The sequence below is a fragment of the Oryza sativa genome, chromosome 5, assembly GCF_034140825.1.
Source record: "Oryza sativa Japonica Group chromosome 5, ASM3414082v1".
NCBI lineage: Eukaryota > Viridiplantae > Streptophyta > Magnoliopsida > Poales > Poaceae > Oryza > Oryza sativa.
The window spans coordinates 1,464,018-1,490,750 of NC_089039.1; the positions used below are offsets into that span (position 1 = coordinate 1,464,018).

At 43.0% G+C, this 26,733-nt stretch overlaps 5 protein-coding genes and 1 long non-coding RNA gene across 9 annotated transcripts; 4 read left to right on the plus strand and 2 right to left on the minus strand.

Annotated features, from left to right (window-relative positions):
• Positions 1-1,949: 1,949 nt before the first annotated feature.
• On the plus strand, positions 1,950-6,075 carry LOC4337673 (L-type lectin-domain containing receptor kinase VIII.2). The gene has a single exon (XM_015782273.3). It carries the CDS (start codon positions 3,316-3,318, stop codon positions 5,872-5,874), a length of 2,559 nt encoding a protein of 852 aa, XP_015637759.3. The 5' UTR covers positions 1,950-3,315; the 3' UTR covers positions 5,875-6,075.
• Positions 6,076-10,765: 4,690 nt separating this feature from the next.
• On the plus strand, positions 10,766-12,987 carry LOC136356578 (probable serine/threonine-protein kinase PBL25). The gene is made up of 4 exons (XM_066310724.1): positions 10,766-11,117; positions 11,212-11,401; positions 11,620-12,011; positions 12,200-12,987. The coding sequence occupies exons 1-4, from the start codon at positions 10,890-10,892 to the stop codon at positions 12,608-12,610; spliced, it is 1,221 nt and encodes a 406-aa protein (XP_066166821.1). The 5' UTR covers positions 10,766-10,889; the 3' UTR covers positions 12,611-12,987.
• Positions 12,101-16,515, minus strand: LOC112939100 (uncharacterized). Its single transcript, XR_003242623.2, has 3 exons — positions 16,370-16,515; positions 15,963-15,997; positions 12,101-12,524 (listed from the first exon to the last, which is right to left on the minus strand). It is a non-coding gene; the product is annotated as an uncharacterized lncRNA (long non-coding RNA).
• LOC4337675 (probable serine/threonine-protein kinase PBL26) lies at positions 15,753-18,313 on the plus strand. Its single transcript, XM_015783859.2, has 5 exons — positions 15,753-16,081; positions 16,378-16,595; positions 16,696-16,885; positions 17,148-17,539; positions 17,724-18,313. The coding sequence occupies exons 1-5, from the start codon at positions 15,973-15,975 to the stop codon at positions 18,135-18,137; spliced, it is 1,323 nt and encodes a 440-aa protein (XP_015639345.1). The 5' UTR covers positions 15,753-15,972; the 3' UTR covers positions 18,138-18,313.
• Positions 18,314-19,202: 889 nt separating this feature from the next.
• Positions 19,203-23,251, minus strand: LOC4337676 (isovaleryl-CoA dehydrogenase, mitochondrial-like). Of its 4 annotated transcripts, none has more exons than NR_185131.1 (14): positions 22,904-23,251; positions 22,655-22,796; positions 22,257-22,381; positions 22,096-22,140; positions 21,923-21,963; positions 21,721-21,830; positions 21,385-21,461; positions 21,113-21,163; positions 20,963-21,027; positions 20,619-20,773; positions 20,470-20,510; positions 20,342-20,396; positions 19,872-19,928; positions 19,203-19,534 (listed from the first exon to the last, which is right to left on the minus strand). NR_185131.1 is itself a non-coding variant. In NM_001420080.1 (14 exons), the coding sequence occupies exons 1-14, from the start codon at positions 23,012-23,014 to the stop codon at positions 19,388-19,390; spliced, it is 1,230 nt and encodes a 409-aa protein (NP_001407009.1). In that variant the 5' UTR covers positions 23,015-23,251; the 3' UTR covers positions 19,203-19,387. The 4 variants fall into 4 exon arrangements, 2 of the variants coding, with proteins under 2 accessions (NP_001407009.1, XP_025881672.1); NR_185130.1 differs by having other exon boundaries at positions 21,923-21,971; positions 22,073-22,140; NM_001420080.1 differs by having other exon boundaries at positions 21,923-21,971.
• A 1,203-nt stretch (positions 23,252-24,454) lies between these two features.
• Positions 24,455-26,719, plus strand: LOC4337677 (uncharacterized). Its single transcript, NM_001420081.1, has 2 exons — positions 24,455-24,620; positions 25,176-26,719. The coding sequence occupies exon 2, from the start codon at positions 25,202-25,204 to the stop codon at positions 26,408-26,410; it is 1,209 nt and encodes a 402-aa protein (NP_001407010.1). The 5' UTR covers positions 24,455-24,620; positions 25,176-25,201; the 3' UTR covers positions 26,411-26,719.
• Positions 26,720-26,733: the final 14 nt, after the last annotated feature.

Genomic DNA, 26,733 nt, shown 5'->3' on the forward strand with positions numbered 1-26,733 from the left:
TAACAAGATTTAATTTATTTTTTTTGGGAAGTAACAAGATTTAATTTGGTAATGTTGAGAAACTCAAAACTGCGTGCAACTTGTTACGCACGCCGCCGCATCGATCGTTGCCGTCACTGATGACACGCCGCTCTCGCCTCGCCTCGCCGGCGCCGGCGACGTCGAGGACGCGATGCCGATGCATCACATGAGCTTCACAATCTAGTCCATTTTACTTAGACTTCGATCGTTGCCGAATTGCAAAACTTTCTATTTCTTGTTCATCAGCGAGCAACGTATGCTTCCTAGCTAGCTAGTTCGTATTGCTCTGCAACAAAAGTCCCCGACGATTTCTGAATTTAGTGAATTTTAGTTGGGATTTTGCTACCATCACTGATCAATCCAACCAACATTTGCGTCGATGTGTTGCGGGTAGTTCTGATTTCTCATAGAGGATTAATTAGAACGGTAATAACTGGTCGGCAAAAGGCACAGCCTGAAGGTCGGTTTCAGAAATTTCTTGATCATATCCATCCATTTCTAGCTCCTTATTGTTTTTCCATTTGTTTTTATGGCTAAGTCCTGATGTAAGGGTGTAAGTGGTTAACCCGTGAGCTCACTTATAAACAAACATAAATCACTAATCCACTTATTTTATCTATAAATAAATTCGTGGGTTGGCCACTTACACGCCTGACCTGAGGTAGTGTTGGCATGGGGTATGGACCGGTTGACGTGGACCTGAATTGGAGTAGCATTTGGGGAGTTGGGCTTATCTTACCATTGCGCTGACTGCCCTGTGCATAATGGGACCCACGGGCCTGCTCATGGCCCAATGGGCCCTGGCCCATGGCACTAATGGCCCTTGCAGAGCAGGCCTTCGCCAACACTTTTACTTGCACCAGAAGATTTTTCATTTTTTTTTAAAAAAAAACTACAGCCTTTGTGCAGGCAGGTATGTGTGCATATACATATAGAAGTATACTCAATATAGAATATACTTGTCGTGCAATTTTATATATTCCTGGGACATGGTAATGATTATGGATATATTTCGGACCGATGAATTAGCTTGCAAGAAACGCCAGCCAAGCTAGCTGGCCCGTATGATCCATCGATCGATCCATATGTTATCCACTCGTATGATTTTGTCATTGACACGGTGTCACTCTCTTGCAATTGGAGTGGGTTTTTGGTCACCATGAATGCATATCAGCATATATATAATTATACCAATTTTAAATTCATTTGAAAAATAAAATTTAAACTCTCGGCACGTCATGTGTACGAGAGGAGAGGAATTTTTTTTTTGAAAGAAGGTATAATCTCCTATATTTGTTGCTATATATACATATTCCGTGCAATATCTTACTATTTATTTTAGATAATGGATTGGAAACCCGGCCTCACATCCAATACAATACTCCTCTATCCTATAATATAAGAGATTTTAGGTGAATGCAATATATTTGAGTATAATGAACCGAAAATCTTACTATTTATCGTGCATGCTCCAACAAACAGGATGAAACACGTGGTTGTTTTATAGGTGTAGTACTACTACTACTAGAGACGAAGGCCAGCACTAGTGCTAGCTAACTACAGCAAGTTGTAGAGCGTCTCCATGCAGTGCTCTGGATGATGATGATGATGCAGCCGACCCATTTCCATTGGTAGCGTGCACGCATGTGACACAGCTAATTAATCAAGGATTTCCATGTATTTCCACAAGATATATGTAGGTAGTACAAGTACAAGAATGCGGTGTATATGTAAAGTGTAAATTGAATGGTTATAAAATGGCATGCTGGCTAATGTCAGGACAATGCAAAATGAGGACTACTACTGTACTAGTAATAGTAGACAGTAGTACAGTAGCAGTATGACTGTATGAGTATGTGGGGGGTCGAGAACCAGAGCAAATCTGTGTTAGAGCAGGTACAATAGCAGGCTATAAGCCAGCTATAAATATATTTTAAAAAGATAAATAAAGAGAGATAAGATCAACGGGCTACAGATCTGTAGTCAGCTACAGCACAGACTCCAAGACGTAACGTGTGTATGACAGGTAAAATCAGGTATTAATAGTATAGTAAGGAACTATTATATAAATTGGCTATTATATTGGCTATAGATAATTTAGAACTAATAGTTGGCTATACTATTAAACTTGCTCTTAGAAAATGAAATCCAAGGATCGATCTCGTTTGCTCTGCTTGACTCGATTAAATAAACATTCACTGAAATATATTACAGACTGGTACTACTAGTATATTGCAGCAGTATATATTGTATGTTATCCCAATTGTCGTCTTTCTAGTGTAGTTTACGCCAGCCTTCACGTAATCGCCATGGATCTCAAAGCTACCAGTACTACCACCACCATTGCAGGGCTTGGCTCCCCTCACAACATGAAATCTTAGAGATCCGTGGCGATTAGTACCTAAATTGACGCATTGAGTTGAATTTCCTTATTTTAGAAAAAGAAAGCATAGCTAGACGTACTAACTTTTTTCTTTACAATACTCTTATAAACAATAATCTCAACTATTTAATTAAGTAGATTGAAGTTATTGACAACGTAGATGTACTCATATCATAACATGATGTTATGACTTATAGTGTTGTGAAGAAAGTAGTAAAACTAAATTTAGTACCTACATATTTCCAAAAAAGACATACACCTCCTTTTGAAAAGCGGTTTATCGTTTCGAATCCATCAAAGATAAATAGACGCTAGCTATTGTTTCACTTATGCCGGTATATATAAGCTATTTTTAAAAGTTGATTTTGTGATTTTCTAATCATAGTTTATTTTATAATATTTTTTTAATAAAAATATAAAACTTTTATTCATAAATTATTCGTAAATCACATGCATATAATTTTTTCTCATAAATTATTTTTAATCATTAATAAGCGACTCGTGTATAATTATAAGCATAAACGAAAACGATACAACCTAAAATCATTTCAGCCGCGGAGTGACAAATACCTAACCTCTGTGACGGTCGCTTCCGAGCCCGCGGCGCGCCCACGACGCGGACGTGCGAGCTGCCCGGCCGTCGCCGTAGCCCGTAGTTACCGTTCGAGTTGGCGGCGGCGCGCGTCGTCGTCGTGCAGGCGCGGCAGTCGATAGGCATGTCATTGTGTGCTCGTGTACAACCAGTCTCTCCCTCCCGTGTCCGTGCCCGTGCGTGCGTTTCCGTGCAACCACCCCACCAAAACCACGTCGCTCCAAACCCCCTCTCCCACCGCACCCGCCCAAAAAAAAAAAAAAAGCAGCTCACAACACAATGGAGTCCATGGCTGATGGTTCACTGATCCTCTGCTGTAATGCACATACCAGTATACGTCACTGACATGTGGGCCCGAAGCAGGTGGGACCCACGTGCCAGTGACACCTACTGCAGGTGCAGTACAGCAGACGATTTGCCCCTGCACACCTCACACACTCCCACCATTTTCTTCCCTACCGTTGCCTCCCCCGCTGCGCTTCGCACGTGTCCCCCCCCCCTCCCCACCACTTCTCCCTCTAAAATCTCCCACCTCCCATGTCTACTCCTCCTCCTCGTCTTCATGCCACCACCCATGGCGCCACCACCACCACCACCGCCGCCGCCGCCGATTCTCCTCCTCCTGCTGCTTCTGCTCGCCGCCGTGGCAGCTGACGTGTCCACTGCACTGTGCTTCGACTACGCGACGCTGACGCTGGGCAGCCTCAAGCTGCTCGGCGACGCGCACCTCAAGAACGGCACCATCCGCCTCTCCCGCGACCTCCCCGTCCCAAACTCCGGCGCGGGGCGGGCGCTCTACGCCACCCCCGTCGCCCTCCGCGGCGGCTTCTCCACCCAGTTCGCCTTCACCGTCGCCACCCTCAACGCCGACTCCGTCGGCGGCGGCCTCGCCTTCGTCCTCGCCTCCGACGGGGTCACCCTCGGCGATGCCGGGCCCTACATCGGCGTCTCCGCCGCGTCCGATGTCGCCGCCGTCGAGTTTGACACCCTCATGGATGTGCAGTTCGGGGATGTGAATGGGAATCACGTCGGGTTGGATCTTGGGAGCATGGTGTCCGCCGCGGTTGCCGATCTTGATGGCGTTGGGGTTGAGCTCACCAGCGGGAGGACGGTGAACGCGTGGATCGAGTACTCGCCCAAGAGCGGCATGGAGGTGTTCGTCTCGTACTCGCCCAAGCGCCCCGCCGAGCCGGTGCTCTCCGCGCCGCTCGATCTCGGGGAGTATGTCAAGGGCGACGCGTTCGTCGGCTTCTCCGCCTCCACGCAGGGGAGCACCGAGATGCACGCCGTCGAGTGGTGGACATTCTCCACGCCCACCTCCTCCTCCTCGTCGCCGTCCAAGCCGTCCCCGCGTATGGCGACGCCTTCGTCCCCGCCGCCGGAAGCGCCGGTTTCGTCAGCCGCTCCGCCTCCGGCGAGTCTTAATCCGATGCTTCCCTCGCCTCCGCAGCTTCCCGGCGTATCCACGACGACGCCGTCGCCGCCGGCGTCCACGGTTTCGATGCCTCCCACCAACTCGGTCGCGGTGGCGAGCGCTCCGGCCAATTCGACGGCCGGGATTAGTAATGCCGGATCGCCGCACCCGCCCGCGCACGCGGCGGTGGCGGGCGCCGCGACGGCGGGGGCCTTCGTGGCCGTCTCGTTCGCGGGCTTCGCGCTGTGGGCGCTGGCGCGCCGCGCCAGGGCGAGGAGGCGCGGCACCACGGCGCTGGCGGCGGTGGCCGACAAGCGCGACAGCCTAGCGTCGGCGGCGGCGCTCGCGCGCTCGCCGCGGGAGTTCACCTACAAGGAGCTCAGCGCCGCCACGCGCGGCTTCGACGCGTCCCGCGTCATCGGGAACGGCGCGTTCGGCACCGTGTACAAGGGCATCATCCCGGACACGGGCGCCATGGTCGCCGTCAAGCGCTGCACCAATGCCAGCGCCGACGGCGCGCAGGCGCGGTCGGAGTTCCTCTCCGAGCTCTCCATCATCGCCGGCCTCCGCCACCGCAACCTGCTCCGCCTCCAGGGGTGGTGCCACGAGAAGGGCGAGATCCTGCTCGTCTACGACTACATGCGCAACGGCAGCCTCGACAAGGCGCTGTTCGACGCGTCCTCGCCGGTGCTCCCGTGGAGCCACCGCCGCGAGATCCTCGCCGGCGTGGCCTCGGCGCTGGCCTACCTCCACCACGAGTGCGAGCGGCGCGTCATCCACCGCGACGTCAAGTCCAGCAACGTGATGCTCGACGACGCATACCGCGCGCGGCTCGGCGACTTCGGCCTGGCGCGGCAGGCGGAGCACGGCGAGTCGCCCGACGCCACCGCCGCCGCCGGCACGATGGGCTACCTGGCGCCGGAGTACCTCCTGACGGGGCGCGCCACGGAGGCCACCGACGTGTTCAGCTTCGGCGCGCTGGTGCTGGAGGTGGCGTGCGGGCGGCGGCCGATCGGGGCGACGGAGGGGAGGTGCAACAACCTGGTGGAGTGGGTGTGGAGCCTCCATGGCGCAGGCCAGGTGCTCGACGCGGTGGACGCGAGGCTGCGCGGCGAGTACGACGAGGCGGAGATGCGGAGGGCGATGCTGGTGGGGCTCGCGTGCTCGAGCCCGGAGCCGGCGCTGCGGCCGGGGATGAGGGCGGTGGTGCAGATGCTGGGCGGAGAGGCGGACCCGCCGTTCGTGCCGGCGGCGAGGCCGTCGATGAGCTTCTCGGCGAACCACCAGCTGCTGCTGAGCCTGCAGGACAGCGTGTCCGACTACAACGCGCTGGGCCTCAACGACCTCTCCGACGACTCCTCGTCGGACTCGCTCAGCTCCTCCTCGCTCACCAGCACGCTGCGCAAGGGCGGCCACGACATCGCCGCCTTCAGCTCCGCCGCCGCCGGCGACGCCGCCCGGTGAATTTTACTGCCTTGTTTTTCTCTCTCTCTCTCTCTCTTAATCCTACTAGATTCTAGTGGTGGTAATTTTCTCTCCAATTGTATGTATATGTATTGAGTACATAGATTAGCATTGAGCTCAAAATTCCATTTGTAATACTCCTACTTACTTATCTTGATAATTAATAATCCAAGAAATCAATCAGATGATTCATTCGTTCAATCCAGTAATCCATTATTCTCGCAAATTCTTTCACAGAACTGCAAGCAGATTAATTCATCAGATTTCTGTGAACAAAAGTACCTTCTTTTTGTTAAATGAAGAACAAAATATCTTGTTGAAATACAGTAACATTTTACATAGGAATGACTTGTTGGGTGTGCAATGGAATGGAAATATCCAATGCTTGAGCAATTGGGCAGGAAGCTGAGCTGGTTGCTGCAGCAGCATGGCAAGGAAAGCATCTTCCCTTCCAATCTTAGTGCTGCATAATTACTGATCACCTCTTCTAGTTCTAGCTATCTGCTAGTGATTACTCCTACTTATTATTAGCTTTGCTTTTAGGAGCATCGCATGAAAGTCATCCATGATTCATTCTTTCGAGCCACCAACCAAAATTCTCAATTGGATTATCAAGATATCAATAGCTTAGCCTGAGTTATTAGTAGCTGCCACTAATCCTAACACTGTTGTTGCTGTTGCTTGTCTACTACTAGTAGTACTTGTATGCTAACTAAAGCAAGACAGCCACAGCCACTGATAGTGTCACTCACTCAAGCACGCTCAACTAACTGATTCGATGAGCGTGGAATTGTCAACGTCAGCCTGGATAGATCGATTATACTTTGCCTACCTGGCTTAGCTTAGTCCCGTGATCTCGCTGTCACTGTCGAGTGGGCCCGGAACAGTTTTGGAGCCCACAACAGTGTGCTGGTCTTTTCGGTTTCCGGTATTCCACCGGTTTTCTCCGCTTGACAGAAATCCTCTGCAATGGTGTGTTTTTGGTGTTAAGACTCTTTTCCAATCAAAGATGGCAATAATAATACAGCGGAAGATATAAGAAATTCTCATTATATTTTTAGTGTGTTGATGTTGATTGGGGTTATACATAAGAAGATAGAACATCTGTGTATTTCCTACGTTTACAAATAAGAAGATAGAACATCTGTGTATTTCCTACTGTTCATCTACACGCTTTGACTACTTGTGTTTTTTTTCTTTGTTGGCATCATTGGTACAGAAACCGAAATATATTTTTTTCTGAACGATGAAGGGTACATTACAATCTTCTATTACTAAAATATTTTGCCAATTCGGGCCCATGCCATATGAGCCTTATTAGGGACACAAGAACCAGACATAGGAGTTTGGAATGAAGTTCATGAGGATAGCCTGAGGTTTGGGAATAATGGACCATTCTCATGGATGTCTCATCCTCCTCCATCAAGTGTTGCTTCTCAACCATCATACACTCTTGTCTGCATAGGTTTGGAGGCTTGTGTGTATGGTGGTACTATACATCAGCTCATCATCTCACTGTAGCTATGAAAATGTTTAGCTCATCAAATATTTTGTAGATATCTTCCAGATACAAACGAAAACTGATTGAATTCTGAATTTCTGACATATTAACATGAATTAACTGAAAACGATTTTGTCGGAATTATGCGATTGATCGAATTAGGCCAACATTTGGAATGATGAAGAAATGGAATTATATATGGAGGGAGAAAATTGGATCATGAGAATATGCAGCTACTTTCATTCTTGTGCTGGATGGTATGGAGTCATTGTCAAGCAGGGATTGAAAAGCAACCATAGCTTTGATGGAAAAGGTAGGGGGCCCTCACTAAGCATTGCCTTGTGTTTGTAGGGAAGGAATGGGATTTTGGAAGTGATGGTAATTTAAAAAGTTGACTTCATTTGTAGAGTTGTCGCTTCTTTTTTCCTAAAAGCATCCTACTCTTCAATCACGCCAAAGAAAGGGATAATTGACCAGTGCCAAAACATGACTAACACTAGTCTCCATCTTTATGATATGTTTCACTACATAAATTTTCTCCCCCTGAAAGAACACTACATAAGGATTTTTTTTTCTTCTTCTTTTCCTCCCTTTCTACAAAGATTAGGACACCACATCACAAACCATGCTTCTCTCTTAAGCTATGATGAGATTGCTAATGTTTATGCAACGTTTTTTTTAAGATAATGGAACAAAAATCCCATCCTCTGCATCATACGACATTGTAGTCCTTGTTTATTGAACACGGTCATATGCAATTTTTTTTATATGAAGGAATAAATATCGTGACGTCTCCAAGATGGATGTCCAGATCTTGAACACAAATTATCCACCCAATAAGGTTGTGTTTAGTTCAGCGCAAAGTTTGGATTTTGATTGAAATTGGAGATGATGTGACTAAAAAGTTACGTGTCTATAATAGGTTGATATGATGGAAAAGAACTGAAGTTTGGATCCAAACTTTGTATCTAAACACAGCCTAAGTTCATGGATTATATGGTACAGCACCCACAACCCCACATCACATGTTGAGGTTGCTGACACGAGAGGACCATAATTTGGGCCTCTGATGGCAGAGATCAGCAGCCGGCATGACAGGCAGGCAAAGCCACATTTTCACAGATGGCGTCTTCAATTCAATGGCGTATTGTTGCAGTTGAAGCCATTGGAGACGTCGGCAAATCTCGGCCAGAATTTTCGGTGTATTTATTGGGAAATGACCCTGATCAAGCACATGTACTATCTGATTCTGCATAACTCAGTCACTGCCAAACACCCTGAGATTAATAACTTAACCTTGTTGTTAGAGAATGAAAACAAAACAAAACTAACAGGACAGTCATGAGAGAGAGTATCTGCAAGACTGCAACTGCAAGTGCAATACTACTAGCCTGCAGGCTCAACGTGGCTGTACTGCATCACAGACCAAAAAGGGGTAGCACAGTACCTCACATGCCTGGATCACAACAGCCTCAATGTCACAGAGGACTTTTCACCAGTAGTACAATCATTCATATATCAAACAACCCGAGTCCTTTTCTCATGAGATTTGAGAGCAGTTCTTCACTTTTTGACAGGGTGCTTATTTGCTCAAAGTCTATAAGAGCAAGTTTAATAGTATAGCCCACTACTAGCTCTAATTCATCTATAGCCAATCTAATAGCCAATTCATATAATAGTTACTTACTATATTATTAATATATGGTCTCACCTATCATACACACACTGCGTCTTAGAGTCCGTACTGCAGCTGGCTATAGATCTGTAGCCCGCTGCTATTCTCTCTCATGTTTTATCTCATTAAAATATGTTTACAGCTAGCTAATAGTCTGCTATTATACCTGCTCTAAAGGCTATGTAAGAGCAAGTTTAATAGTATAGTCCACTACTAGCTCCAATTCATCTATAGCCAATCTAATAGCCAATTTATACAATAGTTGCTTACTATACTACTAATATATGGTCCCACCTGTCATACACACATTGCGTCTTGGAGTTCGTGCTGCAGCTGGCTACAGAAATGTAGCCCGCTGCTCTTCTCTTTCATCTTTTATCTTATTAAAATATGTTTACAGCTAGCTAATAGCCTGCTATTGTACCTGCTCTAACTGAAGTGCCAGGTGACTTGCTTGGTTGGTTAAAGATGATACAGATGGAGCAGTAACTTCACAGGATTCTGGTTTCTATTGCCTGTCTATTAGGCATGGTTCAGCAAGCAGGCAGGCATCCATAGTCCAGACTAAACTGATCTAAATGAGAAGCTATGAGTGACCAAACAGTTTTTGATCAAGTTTGAACAATCCAGATCAGATCACTTCAATAACTGATAGGAAGACAAAACAGTCCAATTTCTAAAACTCAAACCAAGAAGACAACATGAGTAAAAATCCAGCGGATTCGGTTACTAGAACCTGAACTTTCTAAGTAGGAAGTTGCATCCAGGATGCTCGCGAAGACGGTAATTCTCAACAGTGCACCCTATCTAATTTTAGAATTCAACCATGGCCCAAAAACAAAGAGACTTCTATTCTTGGTTCAGCACACTCCTCCATAGAAGCATGAAGAAAATGCTCCTAATGTGGCCCTTCAAAAACAAACAAAAAAAATGCTCCTCTTGTTTTTGCGCATGTTCAAGAACAATCTGTGACTTGACAACAGAATCTTTAGCAAAGGAGAAGGGAGCCTGTATAACCTTGCTGCCCCTGTTGTGCACAACCAAAAGTCTTATCAGTTGCAAGGGAAGAGAGGCACAGGGATTGTAAATTCAACAAAAGGAGACACAGGGATTGAGAGAGATTTTCATACAGTGAGCAGAGATGAGCTTCTTTTCATGCTTCAAGCCTGACAAGAAGATGCTGTCAAAGAGGATGGAGGAGATGCCGTTCACAGTTGTGAAGAAAGCCTCCTCACAACATGGATCATCCCTCAAGAACTCTGGTAAGGCAAATCTTACCAACAAAAAGATAATTCATATGCTATTCATTCAAACTGAGCATAAATTAGGTTGAGTGGTAGCAGCATCAGCTCAAAATCAGACAAACAAAAACTAGAAGATGCACTGTTCTAGAAAACCTCTAAGATTTGAAGTCCTTTAATATCTTCCCTTCTTCCATGCAATCACTATGTAGATTAGATTCCATTAAACCTCTACTGACAGACATACATTGTACCTTTGTCTAAGGACAAAAAGCACTCCTGCGCCACATTAGTCCCTTCTGGATACCTGTGTATATATATTACTGTATTTGTCTAAATTAAATCTGCCTAACCATTATATTCTGTATTATCTGTTCTGTACTTTTGTGCCAGTGATACATGCATTTGATGTCATGTCACACTCATTCTTGTCACGTATCATTAAGTCCAAAATATAAACCATGACAGATCAAAATGATTTCTGCAAATATGACATGGATAGACTATAAACAATTGATATTTTTGTAATCTTGTACTAGTCTAGATAAATAAGCACAAATTGGAATTCTGTATTTCTGTCTAATATATCCTACAACTTATGACTGCAGAATCTGACAAGTCGCCACGTGGCCATTCAAACAACAAGAAATCATCTGTAGCAGCGAAAAATACTGAACCTCCCAAACGAATTCCAATTACTGCCAAAGCTGAAAGATCATTCACATTCCGTGAGCTAGCGACAGCGACCAACAACTTCCATCCTGACTGTATTGTGGGAGAGGGGGGCTTCGGCAGGGTCTACAAGGGCCAGCTTGAAGATGGCCAGGTATATACAATAATGATTGGTGGCAAATACTCTTCAGATAAAATGTTGCTCACTTGTCTGAAATTGATTCAATTATTTTCCAATAAATGTTCAGGTTGTAGCTGTCAAGCAAATGGAACGTAATGGATTTCAGGGAAACAGGGAGTTCCTAATTGAGGTCATGATACTCGGGCACTTAAACCATCCAAACCTGGTCAACTTGGTTGGCTACTGCTCAGATGGAGATCAAAGACTACTGGCATATGAATACATGGCCCTTGGCTCACTTGCTGACCACTTGCTTGGTAAGTGCTGGTCTTTTTGTTTTCCTCAGCTAACACATTCAATTGCAAATGCTTATCTGGAAACCAAAAAATATATGCTTTTGATCGCAACATTGTTAGCTTAGGAAAATACTACGAAGTATATTCAGACAACAGTGTGACATGATTATCTGTTAGCAGTTGGCAGAAACTTAACAACTAGATTCAACAAAGACTAATAAGCTGAATTGCTATTGCAGACATTACACCAGATCAAGAACCACTGAGTTGGCGTACCAGGATGAAGATAGCACATGGAACCGCAAAGGGGCTTGAACACCTCCATGAGAAGATGAGTCCGCCTGTCATATACCGGGATCTCAAGTCCCCCAACATCCTTCTTGACAAGGATTACAATCCTAAACTGTCAGACTTTGGGCTTGCAAAGCTAGGCCCTTTTGAGGGAGACAAACATGTCTCAACTAGGGTGATGGGCACATTTGGGTACTGTGCTCCAGAATACGTAAGAACAGGCATGCTAAGTACCAAGACTGATGTCTATAGTTTTGGGGTTTTTCTACTTGAGTTGATCACAGGAAGAAGAGCTGTGGATACCTGCAGACCAGTTTGTGAACAAATCCTGGCTTACTGGGTATGCACTAAAAACACTTAACTAGACCAGCATTTTTTTTATCAGAGTACAACCACTTCTATAACTTGGTCATATAATTCAAACAAATGGAACATAAAAAAAATGCTATGAAATTTTTGATAGTAATTAGTCAAATAAGATGCCCTTCTACAAAGTTTCTGATCATTGAATTTGTTTGTGGTCAACAGGCCAAACCCATGCTTCATGATCGGAGGAGGTACCATGAGCTGGTAGACCCTCTTCTTAGAGGTGACTATCCAGACAAAGATTTTAACCAAGCTGCGGCCGTGGCAGCGATATGCATAGAAGATGAAGCCTCAGTTCGGCCATATATGAGTGACATTGTTGTTGCATTGGGATTCCTCGCAGAAGTACCCGCAGGTTGTGAAGAGAGGATTAACGCTGAACCCCAGAACAGAAAGGATGAAGATCCTTCAGTAACTGGTAACACCAAGAAAGATCAAAGCACATTTGACCGTCAACGAGCAGTTGCTGAGGCCATCGAATGGGGCTCTGTGAGGCAGAAACAAATGGCTCAAATTAAAGAAAAGAAAGCTCAACCTCAGGGCATTGTAGCCCCCAAGACAAACAAGTTGTAATATGAGTAATGGTTATGTATAGAACCATGTGCAAAAGTTTTTAGGCTGTCTCCTAACTTGTAAATTTGCAATGTTGTACAAGCTTTAAAGCTGACTTGTAATAAAGAAATTAGAATTCGTAAATGACATGCTTGCCTAAAAAAGGTGGTCAAGGATCAATACCATGGCTTACATGGTTGGGGTTTTTTTCCCCAATTATTTCGACAGCATACTGTCATTGTAAGCTTCTATTGTAATGATCCTTTCTCCCAATCTTAATGAAATTGGTCGACCGAACTTTTGGCCGACCTGGAAAAAAAAAGGATCAATACCATGGCACTATAGCCTCTACTGAAGCCAACAGGTTGTAGAAAGTGAAAAGGCCAGTTTCACTTATGCTTACATATGCCAATTGCCAGGCAAATTTATTAAGCCGTCCTATAAGAAATAATATTGCAATAATGGGTGAACACTAGGGCTAAATTTTCACATACAGAATTGAACCATAAATCAAATTACTGTCCTCATAATTATGTCATACTGATAGGCATCCATAGTGCAATAAGTGATCGAATGTGTTTCTATATATTTATATATATATATATATATATATATATATATCAATCCATCCATCTATGTACGACACAATTACAATGGTTCAGATTAAAACAATAGTCACTGCCAAATACAATATAAAATTTCTAAAGTTGAAATAAATTAGAAGGAAGTTTAGGAATTGGAAGAACTCTATTCTAAACTACAAAAGAATAGAACGTCCGATTTAAAACCAACAGAAATTAGCAAGTTGATTTGCATAAGAATGCAATTCACAACAGAAAGGTACGAAAAATTCCGAACTAAAAATAACAAAAATAGTTACTTAAATAAAAAAAGGACTTTGCAAGATTCAAATATGATAATTACCAATTTTAAATTTTACACTAATTAAAATATAAATAAAATTGTGATTTTCATTTACTCAGAGTTTTTATCATGTACATTTTGATAAATACAAATATTAAATATCCGTATATTCAAAATTAGTTTACCCAAAAAATATATATGTATATGAAAAATAATAAAAATAAAATATTGAAAAAGTTTTAGAAAAGATTTATAGGTACTTTTTATGGGAACCATTAAGGTAATTTAAGAATGACTTTTATATAGTAAAAACAAGTTCAAATTCAGTTCAAACTTGCTTTAAACTAGTTAGTAAAGTAGTTAACGTTAATACCTAAGTAATTGAAAAAGTTTCATACTCATTTGAATTGGGTATATACTCAATTTCAACAATGGTGCCCGGGCACCATGGAGCACCAAACAAATTTACTATATATATATATATATATATATATATATATATATATATATATATATATAGTAAATTTGTTTGGTGCTCCATGGTGCCCGGGCACCATGATTGAAATTTACTATATACCCAATTCAAATGAGTATGAAACTTTTTCAAATACTTAGGTATTAACGTTAACTACTTTACTAACTAGTTCAAAGCAAGTTTGAACTGAATTCAAACTTGCTTTTGTTAGATTTTGATTCTAGGTATATAGCATCCAAACATATAATTAGTTAGGTATGTAATAATGGATTGTGAAATAAAGTTAAATTTGAGTTGTTTTGTTGCTAGGTATAGGTATGAATCGAATACTTATAACTAGGTATATACTCACAATTTGAAAATTTTGAAAAATTTGGGCGAATTTGTGTATTTCATACCATGGTGCCCGGGCACCATGGTGCCCCATATGAGTGTCCTATATATATATATATATTTTGCATATAACAAGTCAAGTGGTCAAATGTCATCTTGAAAGTCAACAACATATTTAAAAATGGAGGAAATAAAATTTTAGAACGTGCATAAAAAAATGAACTTTATAATTAATTTCTGATGACCCATATTGGCATCCTTCATAACCCCATTTACATGTAAATTGGGTTTTTAAGGCAACAAAATATTTAACCTAAGATTATATAACCATGTGCAATCGATGGAAAGCCTTTGACTGGTGCAACACGTATGCGTATGCTAGCTTAACATACCTGTCCTACAGGGAAAGCTACAAAGGACAGAACAGTGCCTTACATGCCCTGGGTTTTTTTCATATACATTTACCCAAAAATTATTATTTTTAGATAATTGAAACTGTATTTAATAAAAAAAAGAGCAAAAATTACTTTACCCAAATTGCTCGCATAGGACTTTCACCAGTACAATCATTCATGTACCAGAGTACCAGACAACCAACCAAAGTCCCTTGGGAGGTAGGAGTTGAGAGCAGTTCTTTTTTTTTTAACTTTTAAGGGCTGATCAAAGCCTATAACAGGGAAAATATGCAGTGCAAACTCTATATGTAGTGTAAATCTAAAGATTATAGTAGGATACACAAATGAACGTCTGAGAATTGTCAACGTCACCACGAGTAAATTTTTTTACTGGGTTTTTTTGACTTAGTAAAAAAACTACTCATGGTTAAATCTGGGAGTAAAATATCTCAGACGTCCATTTGTGATCCTAAGGTAGTTTCCAGGTTTGCACTACGTATTTCCCCTATAACAGAAGTGTTGATTACTAGTTTGGTTTGGAAATAGAGTGCAAATGGAGCACTCTACATTTCACTAGATAGATCATGATTTTGTCAGTAGTGCCAAATCTTTTTGGACGAAAAGGGCCTTCTAACAATTGCATTAGAGGAGGAGAAGAGAAGAGTTTAAGGTATACAGTCAAAACAGGAGCAATTTGGCTCAACCAGCACAGGAGCCACTTGGTGGATTACAAACAGGAGTCGACTTAGGCATGGTTCATTGGTTCAGAAAGCAGATAGATGTCCAGATAAACCTGATCTAAATCAGAAAAATGACCATACAGTTTATGATCAAGTTTGAACCAGATAACCAGTGCGTCACCCAGATCAGACACTCTAATAAGCAGGCAAAAAACAATCCATTTTCCAGAATGAAACCAGGGAGTCAACACAAGTAGCGTGTTCTCGAAGTTGCACATTCTCAAATAAGCAAATTGTCTAATTTTAGAATTCAAGCATGATCCAAAAACAAAGGGATGTTCTATTCTTGGTTCCCATTCTCCTCCATAGAGGCATGAAGAAAATGCTCCTCTTATCTGACCACATTTTTTTTTTACTGACTAGATCCACATTTCTTCACAGGGATCACTTTTTTGTTGCAGTGCACAAGAACCTGTAACTTGGATACAGGATCTTTTTAGCAAGGAAGGAGAAGGGGAGCCTGTATAAAACTCTCACCCTTGCTGCCCCCATTGTGCACAACAGAGGCTTATCGATTGTAAGAAGAGACAAAAAGGAAGAAACAGGGATTGAGAGAGATTTCATACATTGACGAAGATGAGCTGCTTTTCATGCTTCAAGCCTGAAAAGAAGATGAAGTCAAAGGGGATGGAGGCAAGGGAGGTCACAGTTGTGAAGAAACATGGAGCATCCCTTAAGAATTCTGGTAAGATCATTGGGGGATACCCCAGCTACTACTCCTAGGCCTAAGCAACAAAAGGAATCCATGTTTCTCCAAATGAAATCTATGTAGCTATTACATTCTACATTATCTGTTTCCTAACAGTTTCACATGCATCTGTTGTCATACTTATTCAAGTTTTCTGACAGTTCTTTTGTAACCTTGAATCAATCCAGATTTGAATTTGAATAACAATAGAAAACACCTAGATCCAAGTAAATAAGAACAGAACGAAATTGTGTAAATTTATGTCTAATGTATCCTACAACTCACCACTGCAGAATCGGAAAAGTTGCCATGTGTCTCCTCAGACCACAAGCAATCATCTGAAGCAGCAGCAAATACTGAACCACACAATGGAAGCCCAGTTACTGCCAGAACTGGAAAAAAATTCACGTTCCGTGAGCTAGCGACAGCCACCAATAACTTCCGTTCTGACCGTCTTCTGGGAGAGGGGGGCTTTGGCAGGGTCTACAAGGGACAGCTTGAAAATGGCCAGGTATACACAATAACGATTAGTGGCAAACATTCTTCATATAAAATCAGCTCACCTGTCTCAAATTGTTCACTGATTCAATTATTTTTCCATACATGATCAGCTTGTAGCTGTCAAACGACTGGATCTTAGTGGATTTCAAGGTAACAAAGAGTTCCTAGTTGAGGTGATGATGCTCAGCCTCTTAAACCATCCAAACCTGGTCAGTTTGGTTGGCTATTGCTCAGACGGAGATCAAAGATTACTGGTGTATGAGTACATGGCCCATGGCTCACTTGCAGACCACTTGCTAGGTAAGTGGTCTTTTTTTTCTTCTCAAACACAAGTGCCAATGCTAACTTGACGACAGTCAGTTTAATCCATGATGAAATCTAGATGCTAGTGATCACAAAGCTAACACAAGTGCCTACTTTTTTTTTATCATAATTGTCATCATAGAAAAATACTCTGAAGAATATACAGACAACATTGTAACATGATTATTTACTGTTAGCATTTCGTAGCAAATTAATAGCTAGATGAAACAAGGATTTATAAGCTCAATTGTTATTGCAGAAAACACCCCAGATCAAGTACCACTAAGTTGGCATATCAGGATGAAGATAGCCCATGGAACTGCTAAAGGGCTTGAATACCTCCATGAGAAGGCTAATCCACCTGTCATCTATCGGGATCTCAAATCACCCAACATCCTTCTTGACAACGAATACAACCCTAAGCTGTCAGACTTTGGGCTTGCAAAGCTAGGCCCTGTTGGGGGGAAGGCACATATCTCAACTCGGGTGATGGGCACATATGGATACTGTGCTCCAGAATACATAAAGACACGCCAGCTAACTACCAAGACTGATGTCTACAGTTTTGGGGTTTTTCTACTTGAGTTGATCACAGGAAGAAGAGCTGTAGATTCATCCAGACCAGAATGTGATCAAATCCTCGTTAAATGGGTATGCACTAAAAGTACTTTAACTAGACCAGCATTTCAGATCAGAATACAATTGCCTCTATAACTTGGTCATATTTCAAACAAATGGAACATACAAAACGCTATGAAATTTTTGGATAAAAAATAGTCAAATAAGATGCCCTTCTACAAAGTTTCTGATCATTGAATTTATTTGTGATCAACAGGCCAAACCCATGCTCAAAAATCCAAGTAGGCACCATGAGCTGGTGGACCCACTTCTTAGAGGTGACTACCCAAGGGGAGATTTGAACCAGGCTGTGGCCGTGGCAGCAATGTGCCTACAAGAGGAAGCCTCAGTTCGGCCATACATGAGTGACACTGTTGTCGCATTGGGATTCCTCGCAGAAGTACCCTCAGGCTATAAAGAGAAGATTAACACTGTGCCCCAAAACAAACAGGATAAAGATCCCTCATTTACTGGTAGCACTAAGCAAGATCAAAGATCATTCGATCGTCAACGAGCAGTTACTGAGGCCATTGAATGGGGAGCCACGAGGCAAAAACAGAAAGCTCAAATCCAAGAGAAAACAAGTCACTTGCAGGGCATTGTCGCCCCCACTGAAACCAACAGGTTGTAAAAACCAGTAGCAGCTATGTATAAATCCATTGAGCATAGTTTTTTAGGTTCTCTCCTAACTTATAAGTTACACAATTTTGTGCAAGCCTTAGAGATGAATTGTCATATAGAATTAGAATTTGTAAATGACATTCTTGTCTCATAAAGGTTGTCCGGGATTAATACCATTGCACCATAGCCCCTACAGCCCTACTGATGATGACAGGTTGTAAAAAGTTATTTTTTTTTAAAAAAAAAAGGTTGCCATATAACAAGTAATTTTGCAATTCTGAGCGAATCCTTGGGCTAAATTTTTAAAATACATATTAGAACTGTAAATCTATTATTGTCCTCAACTCGTAACAATGTCAGTGTCAGGGATCCATAATAGAAAGAAACAGGTGAATTGGTTTGTGCTTATATACCTAGCAAGAACAGGTCACAGCAAAGACACATAGCGTGACTGATACAGTATTTGCCTAAATTTGACGCAAAAGACATAGGTTTATTTATTGTACTCCTAAGCTGCCAGAGATTACCTTTGGAGTGACTTCTATGTTGGATTTCCTGGTGTGTTCAATGCACTAACCGCACATTAAAAAAAGAAATTAAGCTATTAAAATAAAAAGGCAGACTTTATTGCTTCAACATTCTCAGCTCAACAAAATGCATGATCCTGCAATGCGGAGTTGTGTACCTAAGTACACGAGTAGGAAAGAAGTTCGATTACTAATAAAATGAGTTGTTACAGGAAATTTCCTTCCCATCAACAAAGGTCCAAACACTATTTTGTTTTGCAAAATAAATAAAACAAGCAGATATCGGCATGGACTCTTGCTCTCCCCTGAGATGAGTTTTGATCACTAACACGTCACTTTAAAACTTAACATCTGAAAGAGAATTCCAGCTGTGCTACCCATTTTTCGTAAAAAAAAAAAGGCTACTCATACTTGCTTAAACCTATGTCCTCCTAACAAAGTATCTGGTTACCGTCTCTTGCCTCTGTACTAATACTATGATAGATGATATAACACAACTACACATCAAGTCACTATTAAAAACCTTATGGTCTACAGACACTGAAAAGAACCTCAGAACAAGTAAAGAAAGGTGCATTTTATTTCTTATTAAATTGGAAATATACAAAGTCATGACAAATCTTGGACAAATTATCAGATATAGGACATCAGGGACGATGTGTACAAATTGTCCAAATCATGCTCACCTCCCCAAGTTATACATATCAGATACCTGGCTTCCAAAATAATAGTTTCACTCCTCTTTGAAGAGCTCGCGGCCAATTATCATTCTTCTTATCTCACTAGTACCGGCTCCAATCTCAAACAGTTTTGCATCTCTCAGCAATCGGCCAGTTGGGTACTCATTTATGTATCCGTTGCCACCAAGACACTGTATTGCCTGCCATGGTAAGAAGGTTTAAGATTAATTAGTAGACCACAAAAAAGAAATGATAATACTGAAAATAACTAGTTTAAAATTTGATTTTTTTTTAAAAGAACATAAGTTACAAATTGTTAATCTCATAGAAACGAAAGATCCAAAGTGAAATAGTGCGGCAGAATTCCGAGGAAGACAAATGACAGTAATGGGATGACAAGTGCCAGTTTTGATAAGTCAACTATATTTGTCAAACAAAAGAAAACTAAATAGGGCCAAATCATCGTGTTCCGAATAATTCATGAGGAAAAAAACAGAGCGAACACGGAATCCAATGTAATGAAGACAAGGTTTTCACCTGAAGTGCAACCTGGGTTGCCCTTTCAGCAGCAAAGAGAATCACACCAGCACAATCCTGAATAATAAAAAAAATATTATTATATAGATGAAGATGAAGACAGTTTACCACCATGATAATTATTAGATGAGATGAAGACAGTTTTGTTGTGAATAGAAGAACTACATGAAGGCGATGCAATAATTAAGCATTTATTCCCTCCGTCCTAAAATAAGTTGGTTTCTACACTCTAACGTTTGTCCCGAAAAAAAAAAGCTGATTTCTATACTCTTACCTACCGTTGGTTCACAAATGGAAGAGGTTTATCCCTTCAATACCCCTTACCTACCTACCAACTCACCAATACTACTTTCATATTAATGAGGGCCACTTTGGTCTTTTCCCCTCCATAGTAATTTGAATCCCAATTGCTAGAAATCAACTTATTTTTGGAACGGAGGGACTAATAGCGTAGGGTCTTCGAGAAGTACCTTGCGGTCAACTTTACCATTGTCACAGTCCCTAGCAACCGAGTAAACAAATGACCTAAACAACAAAGAAAGCTTCAGTAAGGATATGCTTAAACCTGTCAGTATAAGTCTTGAGAAGATATGCATACCTTGATGACTGCAAGGAGGTGTACATATCTGCCAATTTCCCCTGCATTAAAAGATAACTTGTTATGGTTGGTACCAGACGTCTGTTAACAAAATGTTGCACCTAGAAACAGGATAAAACAGGACATATGTAAGAGTTTCCTGGATATACCTGTATGAACTGAAATTCACCAATTGGACGGCCAAATTGCTCTCTTTGGCGAACATAAGGAACAGCTACATCAAGGCATGCTTGCATGAGGCCGATAGGACCTGCAGCTAACACAAGTCTTTCTAGATCAAGCCCTGACATCATGACATAAACACCTGCAACAAGAAAAAAACTGTTCACTCTTTGAGGATGATAACAGGATCAATGGCTAGAATTATGACAGTTTTCTGTGTGTACAGTGGCAGTTTGGTAGATGCAAACAACTGTACTGTACACAACTGAATAAATATCTCAGGATAGCAACAAGAATTCTGACTAAGTTTACGACAATCAGCAGTTAATACCTTTCCCTTCTTCCCCGAGAACGTTTTCATGGGGCACAAAACAATTCTCGAACACAAGCTCACATCTGTGTCAAAAATATATGTAAGATACGAATCTAATGCAAAATCTAATGCAACTCTTTTGGTTATCCTCTTAAATAGAAAACATACGTGTCACTTCCTCTCATGCCAAGCTTGTCCAACTTCTGTGCAGTACTGAACCTGCAGAAGTGCAGTTCAGAGTGAAAATTCTGGAAGATAAACATCTTTGCAGTATAATTTATAATAATCCTAAACTTTTGTCCATCCAAAGCCTTGGTCTTAGCTTCAATCATTTTTAATATCATGATATCATCTATCTCATATTTGTTTACATGACCAGAATATTATAGTAACATATCTGACGATCATGCATAACAATAGGTGATGGAGTAGTTCTTTACCCGGGCATCCCCTTCTCAATTATGAACGCGGTTATTCCTTTTGATCCAGCAGCTATATCTGTTTTTGCATACACAACCTGAAACTCCCAACTTTAGTGAACTAGCAGGCTTATTATGTCTATAGACCTATAAACAGACATAACTTGCTTTTCTGGAAGCTACCGCTAAGAGATGTTTTGGATCTGCAGATACAGTTGTTGCGAAGGCAAGAGCAGCCAAATGAAACTCGTTGAAACACCAAGAGACAAAAACCCAGCAGAGCTAATGACTGGAAAACGGAACATGAAAGGAGATATCATGAGGGAGTGAATCTACAAAAGGACTTGAGAGCATTACCAGTGTCTGAGCAGATGGCCCGTTGGTGCACCACATCTTATTCCCGTTAATGACATAACCACCATCTACTTTCTCAGCTTTGCACTTCATACTGACAACATCAGAACCAGCTGAAAGTAGAAATAGGCATGCCAGAAGGAATTAGCTCACAAATCCTGCCAAGGACTGGAACAGCACAGTAAAGAGACCAAATGATACTTACAGTTGGGTTCGCTCATCGCCAATGCCCCCACATGCTCCCCACTGATTAGCTTTAGAGAAAAGGTAAAACACATTAACAGGATCCATTATCAGTCACTGAGAACACTAAATGAGTAAATTGTTTAACACTGGAGTCTGACTGAAGCAGTACAAGTTGATGATTTGGGGAAGCACCTTTGGTAAGTACTTGAGCTTTTGGGCAGGGCTGCCATGCCGGACCTATAAACAAACATCAGACACATCACAAGTTCATAACTGTATTGAGCAGAGATTGTTTTGTCCAATTGTAATGGCTCATTCATGGCATGTTACAATGACAGTAGACAGAACAGTACCAGCTGGTTAATGCAGAGGTTGGAGTGAGCGCCGTAAGACAGGCCGACCGAGCCGGACGCCCTGCTGATCTCCTCCATGGCAATGCAGTGGTACATGTAGCCGAGCCCCATCCCACCATACTCCTCTGTATAGAACAGAACATGGTGGCCTTGTTAAATCATTGTGCAGGCATGTGTAGCTAAAATTGGCAACGGCAATGAGACAGATTTGAGACATGGGCGTACATGTCACCATGTTGCTGCATATCTAAAACAAAATTTGACGGAAATCTAAATCAAATTCGACACCTGCTGTAACAAATTTTGAGCGCACATTTTGACGAGATTGTGTCGACTAGGGCAGCAGACATACCAAATGAAAAATTGAGAGATGAGAGTATCAATTGTACACAAGAGACCTGGGGCGGTGAGGCCGTGGAGATTGAAATCGCCCATGAGCTTCCAGAGGTTGACGTCCTTGGGGAAATGGTTGGAGGCGTCGATGGCGGCGGCGTGCGGGGCGATGGTCTCCTGCGCGAACTTGTGCACGCTCTCCTTGAACTGCACAACATATACATCCAGCCATGAGCACGCACGATTCCGGCGCGGCGGAGGGGTTAACAATGGGAGGGGAAGGCGGCGGTGGGGGCACCGGGCACGGCACGAACCTGCTCCTGGGTGTCGTCGAAGAGGAGGGAGGAGGCGGAGGAGTAGAGGCGCCGCGCGAGCCCGTCCCCTCGGCGGAGGATCCCAGGGAGCCAGCGCTGCGCCGCGGCCATGGCGTCGGCTCGCCTCGCCTCGCTCCACTACACAGGAAGGAGGAGGAGGACTAGCGAACTTGAGTGCTGCTTGCGCCCGCGCAATCCGTCGCCGTCTCCGCCCGCCTTGGACTAGTACTGTAGTGGAGTAGTAATCAATCAGAGAAGAGAGAGAGGCGTGTTGGGATTGATCTGGTGGAGTACTGTAGGTAGGTGGGTGGTCTGGCTCCTATCCTGTCGAGTTGGAGCCGACGATGCGGTGCAGTTCAAACTTCAAAGTTCAGACTCCGAAATTTCAGATAAGCAGCAGAGGTAGACCGGTACTCTGCTGACTCACTGACCTCCTTTCTTTATCTTATCTAGATATATATGGAGTACTGCTTACTCCTTTTTTTAAAATAATTGCTCATTAGCACTATTTTCGTTTCATTTTATAATTTTACTAGTCAAATCTTTTTAAATTTAACTTAGTTTATAAAAAAAAATATAACAGTATTTTCAACGCAAAACAAATATATTATCAAAACGTATTGGTTCTGCGTAAAAGGATTAGACACAGGTGCAACAAGTACTACTATATAGACAATGCAGGATACACGGTACAAGGGTATCGATAATACTAGTAACTTGTTAGCGCTCGAGTCATGGTGGACATCACAAGAGTGGAGTGCTTCCCAAAGTTATCCTATTCATCTTCTTTTGATGCAAGATCTCACAGACGGAGTTCCAAACACCTCCTGTTTTGATTGGTGATGCACACTAACAAGCGGCAAATAAAAACAGGGCAAGATTGTGTGGTGGCGCGGTACTACATGGGAAGAGGCAAGATCCTATATGTTTTCGTATATTTTGCGTGAAAGAGACATCTCAATATATATTTAAATTCATAGAGAAATTAACCAGAAAGCTTGATTAGAATGTTTAATAACTTGTATCCGTCATGCCTGCATTCTAGTCACCATGTAGCTTTATCTCATCATGCCACACAACAATCCTTTTGTGGAGTTGTTCCTGCAATAGATTACAAGAAGAGATCAATCACTCCGTTGGTTTTAAGTCACTACGAACAAATATATAAAAGTTTTAACTATAAATTAATTTTTATTCCTCGATACGTTTTGCCTTATTAGGGAATATGGGCAACCGATGACTTGGAGGAGGCAGCTTGACATCAGAGGTAGTCTTGGGCTACCAAGGCGTCACGGGAGGACATCTTCCTTAAAGCATGTGGGTTTCACCCCTGCAGCGTTAGAAAAAATCACTCACCAAACCATCAAAGAAGTCTATTTGCATTGATTTTTGAAGATAGGGAGACGTTATACCCGATTTTGCAGTTAAAGCAGATGGTTCAATTAGGATTAAGGGATGAGGGATGTGAAATAGACTTACAGCGCAGCGAGGAATTGAAGGCCCAAAGCCCCAATCGCATTATAGTATACCAAAAACCCTAGCTCCACTCTCCCTTCCAGGCACAGGCAGCATCCCCTCCCCGTCCGCTGCGCGAGAGCGACTGCGCCGGCGCCGGCGCCGGCGCCGCCTCCAAGTCGATCTCCCTCGGCCTCGACTACCGTCTCCTCGCGAGTTCACCCGCCACCTGCGCCGGTCTCCACCTATCCTGCTGTTTCCGGTGAGCACCTGCGCGTGCCGAATCCTGTCTTCTTTTTCATCCCTCTCGTTCTACCCACACCTTATCTCTTTACCTTACCTTCTCTCTTCTATATCTGGAATTAAGCTAGGTTTTCTCTTTGTCTTAGCCTTAGTAGTAATAACAGCTTTTCCCCAAAAATATTTGTATTTGGAAACCCCATGCCCCACTTTAGGTTTACTCTCTTATGTTCAGGCAGCGTCCGGTTTAATCGTAGGTACTGTATTATTTGTTTCTCCGCATTTGCTGGTCCATTACATACATACCGGATGACAGATGTAAGTAGAATGGGTACAATTTTCTTTTCACACCAACGTGCAACCTTGTTCATCCTCCCTGTTGGAAGGAAATGAGGTTCATATCCTCCTTCCTATTGAAAGAAAATGGGGATGGGTTGGTTTTCTTTATACACAAAAACACAAAGAAATGGAGAAATGTGAATGGGTTGATTTTCCTTTTACATTTTTTATTCAAAGGAGGAAGTCAGGATGGGTTGAATTTGTGCTCTTACTCGTGAATTCCTCTGAATCTTGTCAGGATTTAATATTAAGGAAAGGGCGATCATGAGCCTCCATCGATTTGTGAATCTACTAATGGAGAACGGTGAGAAGGGTGTCTACTCACTGCGTCGTCTCAACCTGTCTCGACACCCATTGTTCTACTCATCAACAGAGGTGTCAGCTGTCCAAGATCTGCCAGCGCTAGGAGAAGAAGGATATGTATATTACCCGTTCAAGGGTTATGGCGAGAGTAGCAAACAGGCTTTTGAGGTGGAGAGCATTCGGCTTCCATCACCAACTGTCAGCTTGCTACCGACTCCATCCTCAACTGATAAAATGTGCAAGTTTGATTGTTTCTCTGTCTCGGAGAGCAAGATCATATGCACAGACCAGGCTGCACGCACCTTCCTCTATGACCTTGATGAGCATTGCGTCACAAGCATGCCCAGCCTCCATGCTCCGAAGTATTCCCCCTTCTCAGTCTCGGTTGCAATCCAAGGCGAAAAAGGAGAAGGGGAAAGCAGCAGCAGCAGCAGCCGCCGCCTCTATGTCATGGAGGAAGTCCTCTTGCCAGAGAGGGGCACGGGGAGTAGCTACCAGTTCGAGGCCTTTGACTATCGCAAGCCAGGACCAGAATATTTGGTTAAGGCTTGGCACTGTGATCCACTGCCGCCACCGCCTTTTGTCCGTGACCCTCGCTACGTTCCCTCTCCAGTGAGTTCCTATGCAGTGGTGGGAAATTTCATCTGCATATCCACTAAGGGGATTGGGACGTACTGCTTTGACACGGTGAGCTGCAGCTGGAGTCATGCCGGTGACTGGATGCTGCCATTCTGCGGCAAGGGTGAGTATGTCCCTGAGCTCAAGCTTTGGTTTGGTGTGTCCGCCAAGAACAACTATGCCCCATGTGCTTCCGATCTCTCACCTGTTGTCAGAGCTGAGCCACCAAAACCTGGCTGCATTTGGGAGGATCTCAACCTTCCTGAGGATTGGCGTCCGTGCAGGATGTCTGACCTCGTCAATCTTGGCTCAGGAAGGTTTTGCATCATTAGGTTCTTCCAACCATCGGGTAACAGGGACTACATGAAAGACCAAATTGATCAGACCATTGCTGTCTTTAGTGGTGTGGAAGTGCTGCCTGATGACAACAAGGCTGCGGGCAATGGCAAAGGGAAAGGCAAACAGAATGCCAAGGGGCTCCGTATGATCAAACACAAGTCCAGAAAATGCACATTCATCGAACAAATCAACAACGTCGAGTCGGTGCTCTAAAGCTTGGGTGATTAGCTCTTGAAATCTCCTGCCTTCTGCTACTGCTTTTAGTTGGCTGCAATGGACTAGTGGAACTTGGCTAGGTGGTGTTCCTGCTGACTTTAAGGGCCTGTTTGGGGGAGCTGGAGAGAGCTGGAGATTCTGAGAAGCTAGCTGGAGATTCTGAGAAGCTGAGGAGGGTCTGTTTGGGGGAGCTTCTTTAGGTTTGTTGGCTGGTGAGCTGAGAGGCTGAATTGTCTGAAATACCCCTGAGGTAGATGGTGGTCCTGATCTCTTGTTAATTATTTGGTTGATAGATTACACCCTTCCATATATAATTTGTG

Excerpts from the sequence above, each read along its gene's own strand:
- LOC4337673 (XM_015782273.3), top strand. The coding sequence starts at position 3,316 with ATGCACATACCAGTATACGTCACTGACATGTGGGCCCGAAGCAGGTGG.
- LOC136356578 (XM_066310724.1), top strand. The coding sequence starts at position 10,890 with ATGACTGCAGAATCTGACAAGTCGCCACGTGGCCATTCAAACAACAAG. Across the intron at positions 11,402-11,619 it reads ACTTGCTGACCACTTGCTTG|ACATTACACCAGATCAAGAA; the intron begins GTAAGTGCTGGT and ends TTGCTATTGCAG. Across the intron at positions 12,012-12,199 it reads AACAAATCCTGGCTTACTGG|GCCAAACCCATGCTTCATGA; the intron begins GTATGCACTAAA and ends TGTGGTCAACAG.
- LOC4337675 (XM_015783859.2), top strand. The coding sequence starts at position 15,973 with ATGAGCTGCTTTTCATGCTTCAAGCCTGAAAAGAAGATGAAGTCAAAG. Across the intron at positions 16,886-17,147 it reads ACTTGCAGACCACTTGCTAG|AAAACACCCCAGATCAAGTA; the intron begins GTAAGTGGTCTT and ends TTGTTATTGCAG. Across the intron at positions 17,540-17,723 it reads ATCAAATCCTCGTTAAATGG|GCCAAACCCATGCTCAAAAA; the intron begins GTATGCACTAAA and ends TGTGATCAACAG.
- LOC4337676 (XM_026025887.2), bottom strand. The coding sequence starts at position 23,014 with ATGGCCGCGGCGCAGCGCTGGCTCCCTGGGATCCTCCGCCGAGGGGAC. Across the intron at positions 21,831-21,922 it reads GGCGATGAGCGAACCCAACT|CTGGTTCTGATGTTGTCAGT; the intron begins GTAAGTATCATT and ends TTCTACTTTCAG. Across the intron at positions 20,774-20,962 it reads TCTCGGGGAAGAAGGGAAAG|GTGTTTATGTCATGATGTCA; the intron begins GTATTAACTGCT and ends TTCTTGTTGCAG.
- LOC4337677 (NM_001420081.1), top strand. The coding sequence starts at position 25,202 with ATGAGCCTCCATCGATTTGTGAATCTACTAATGGAGAACGGTGAGAAG.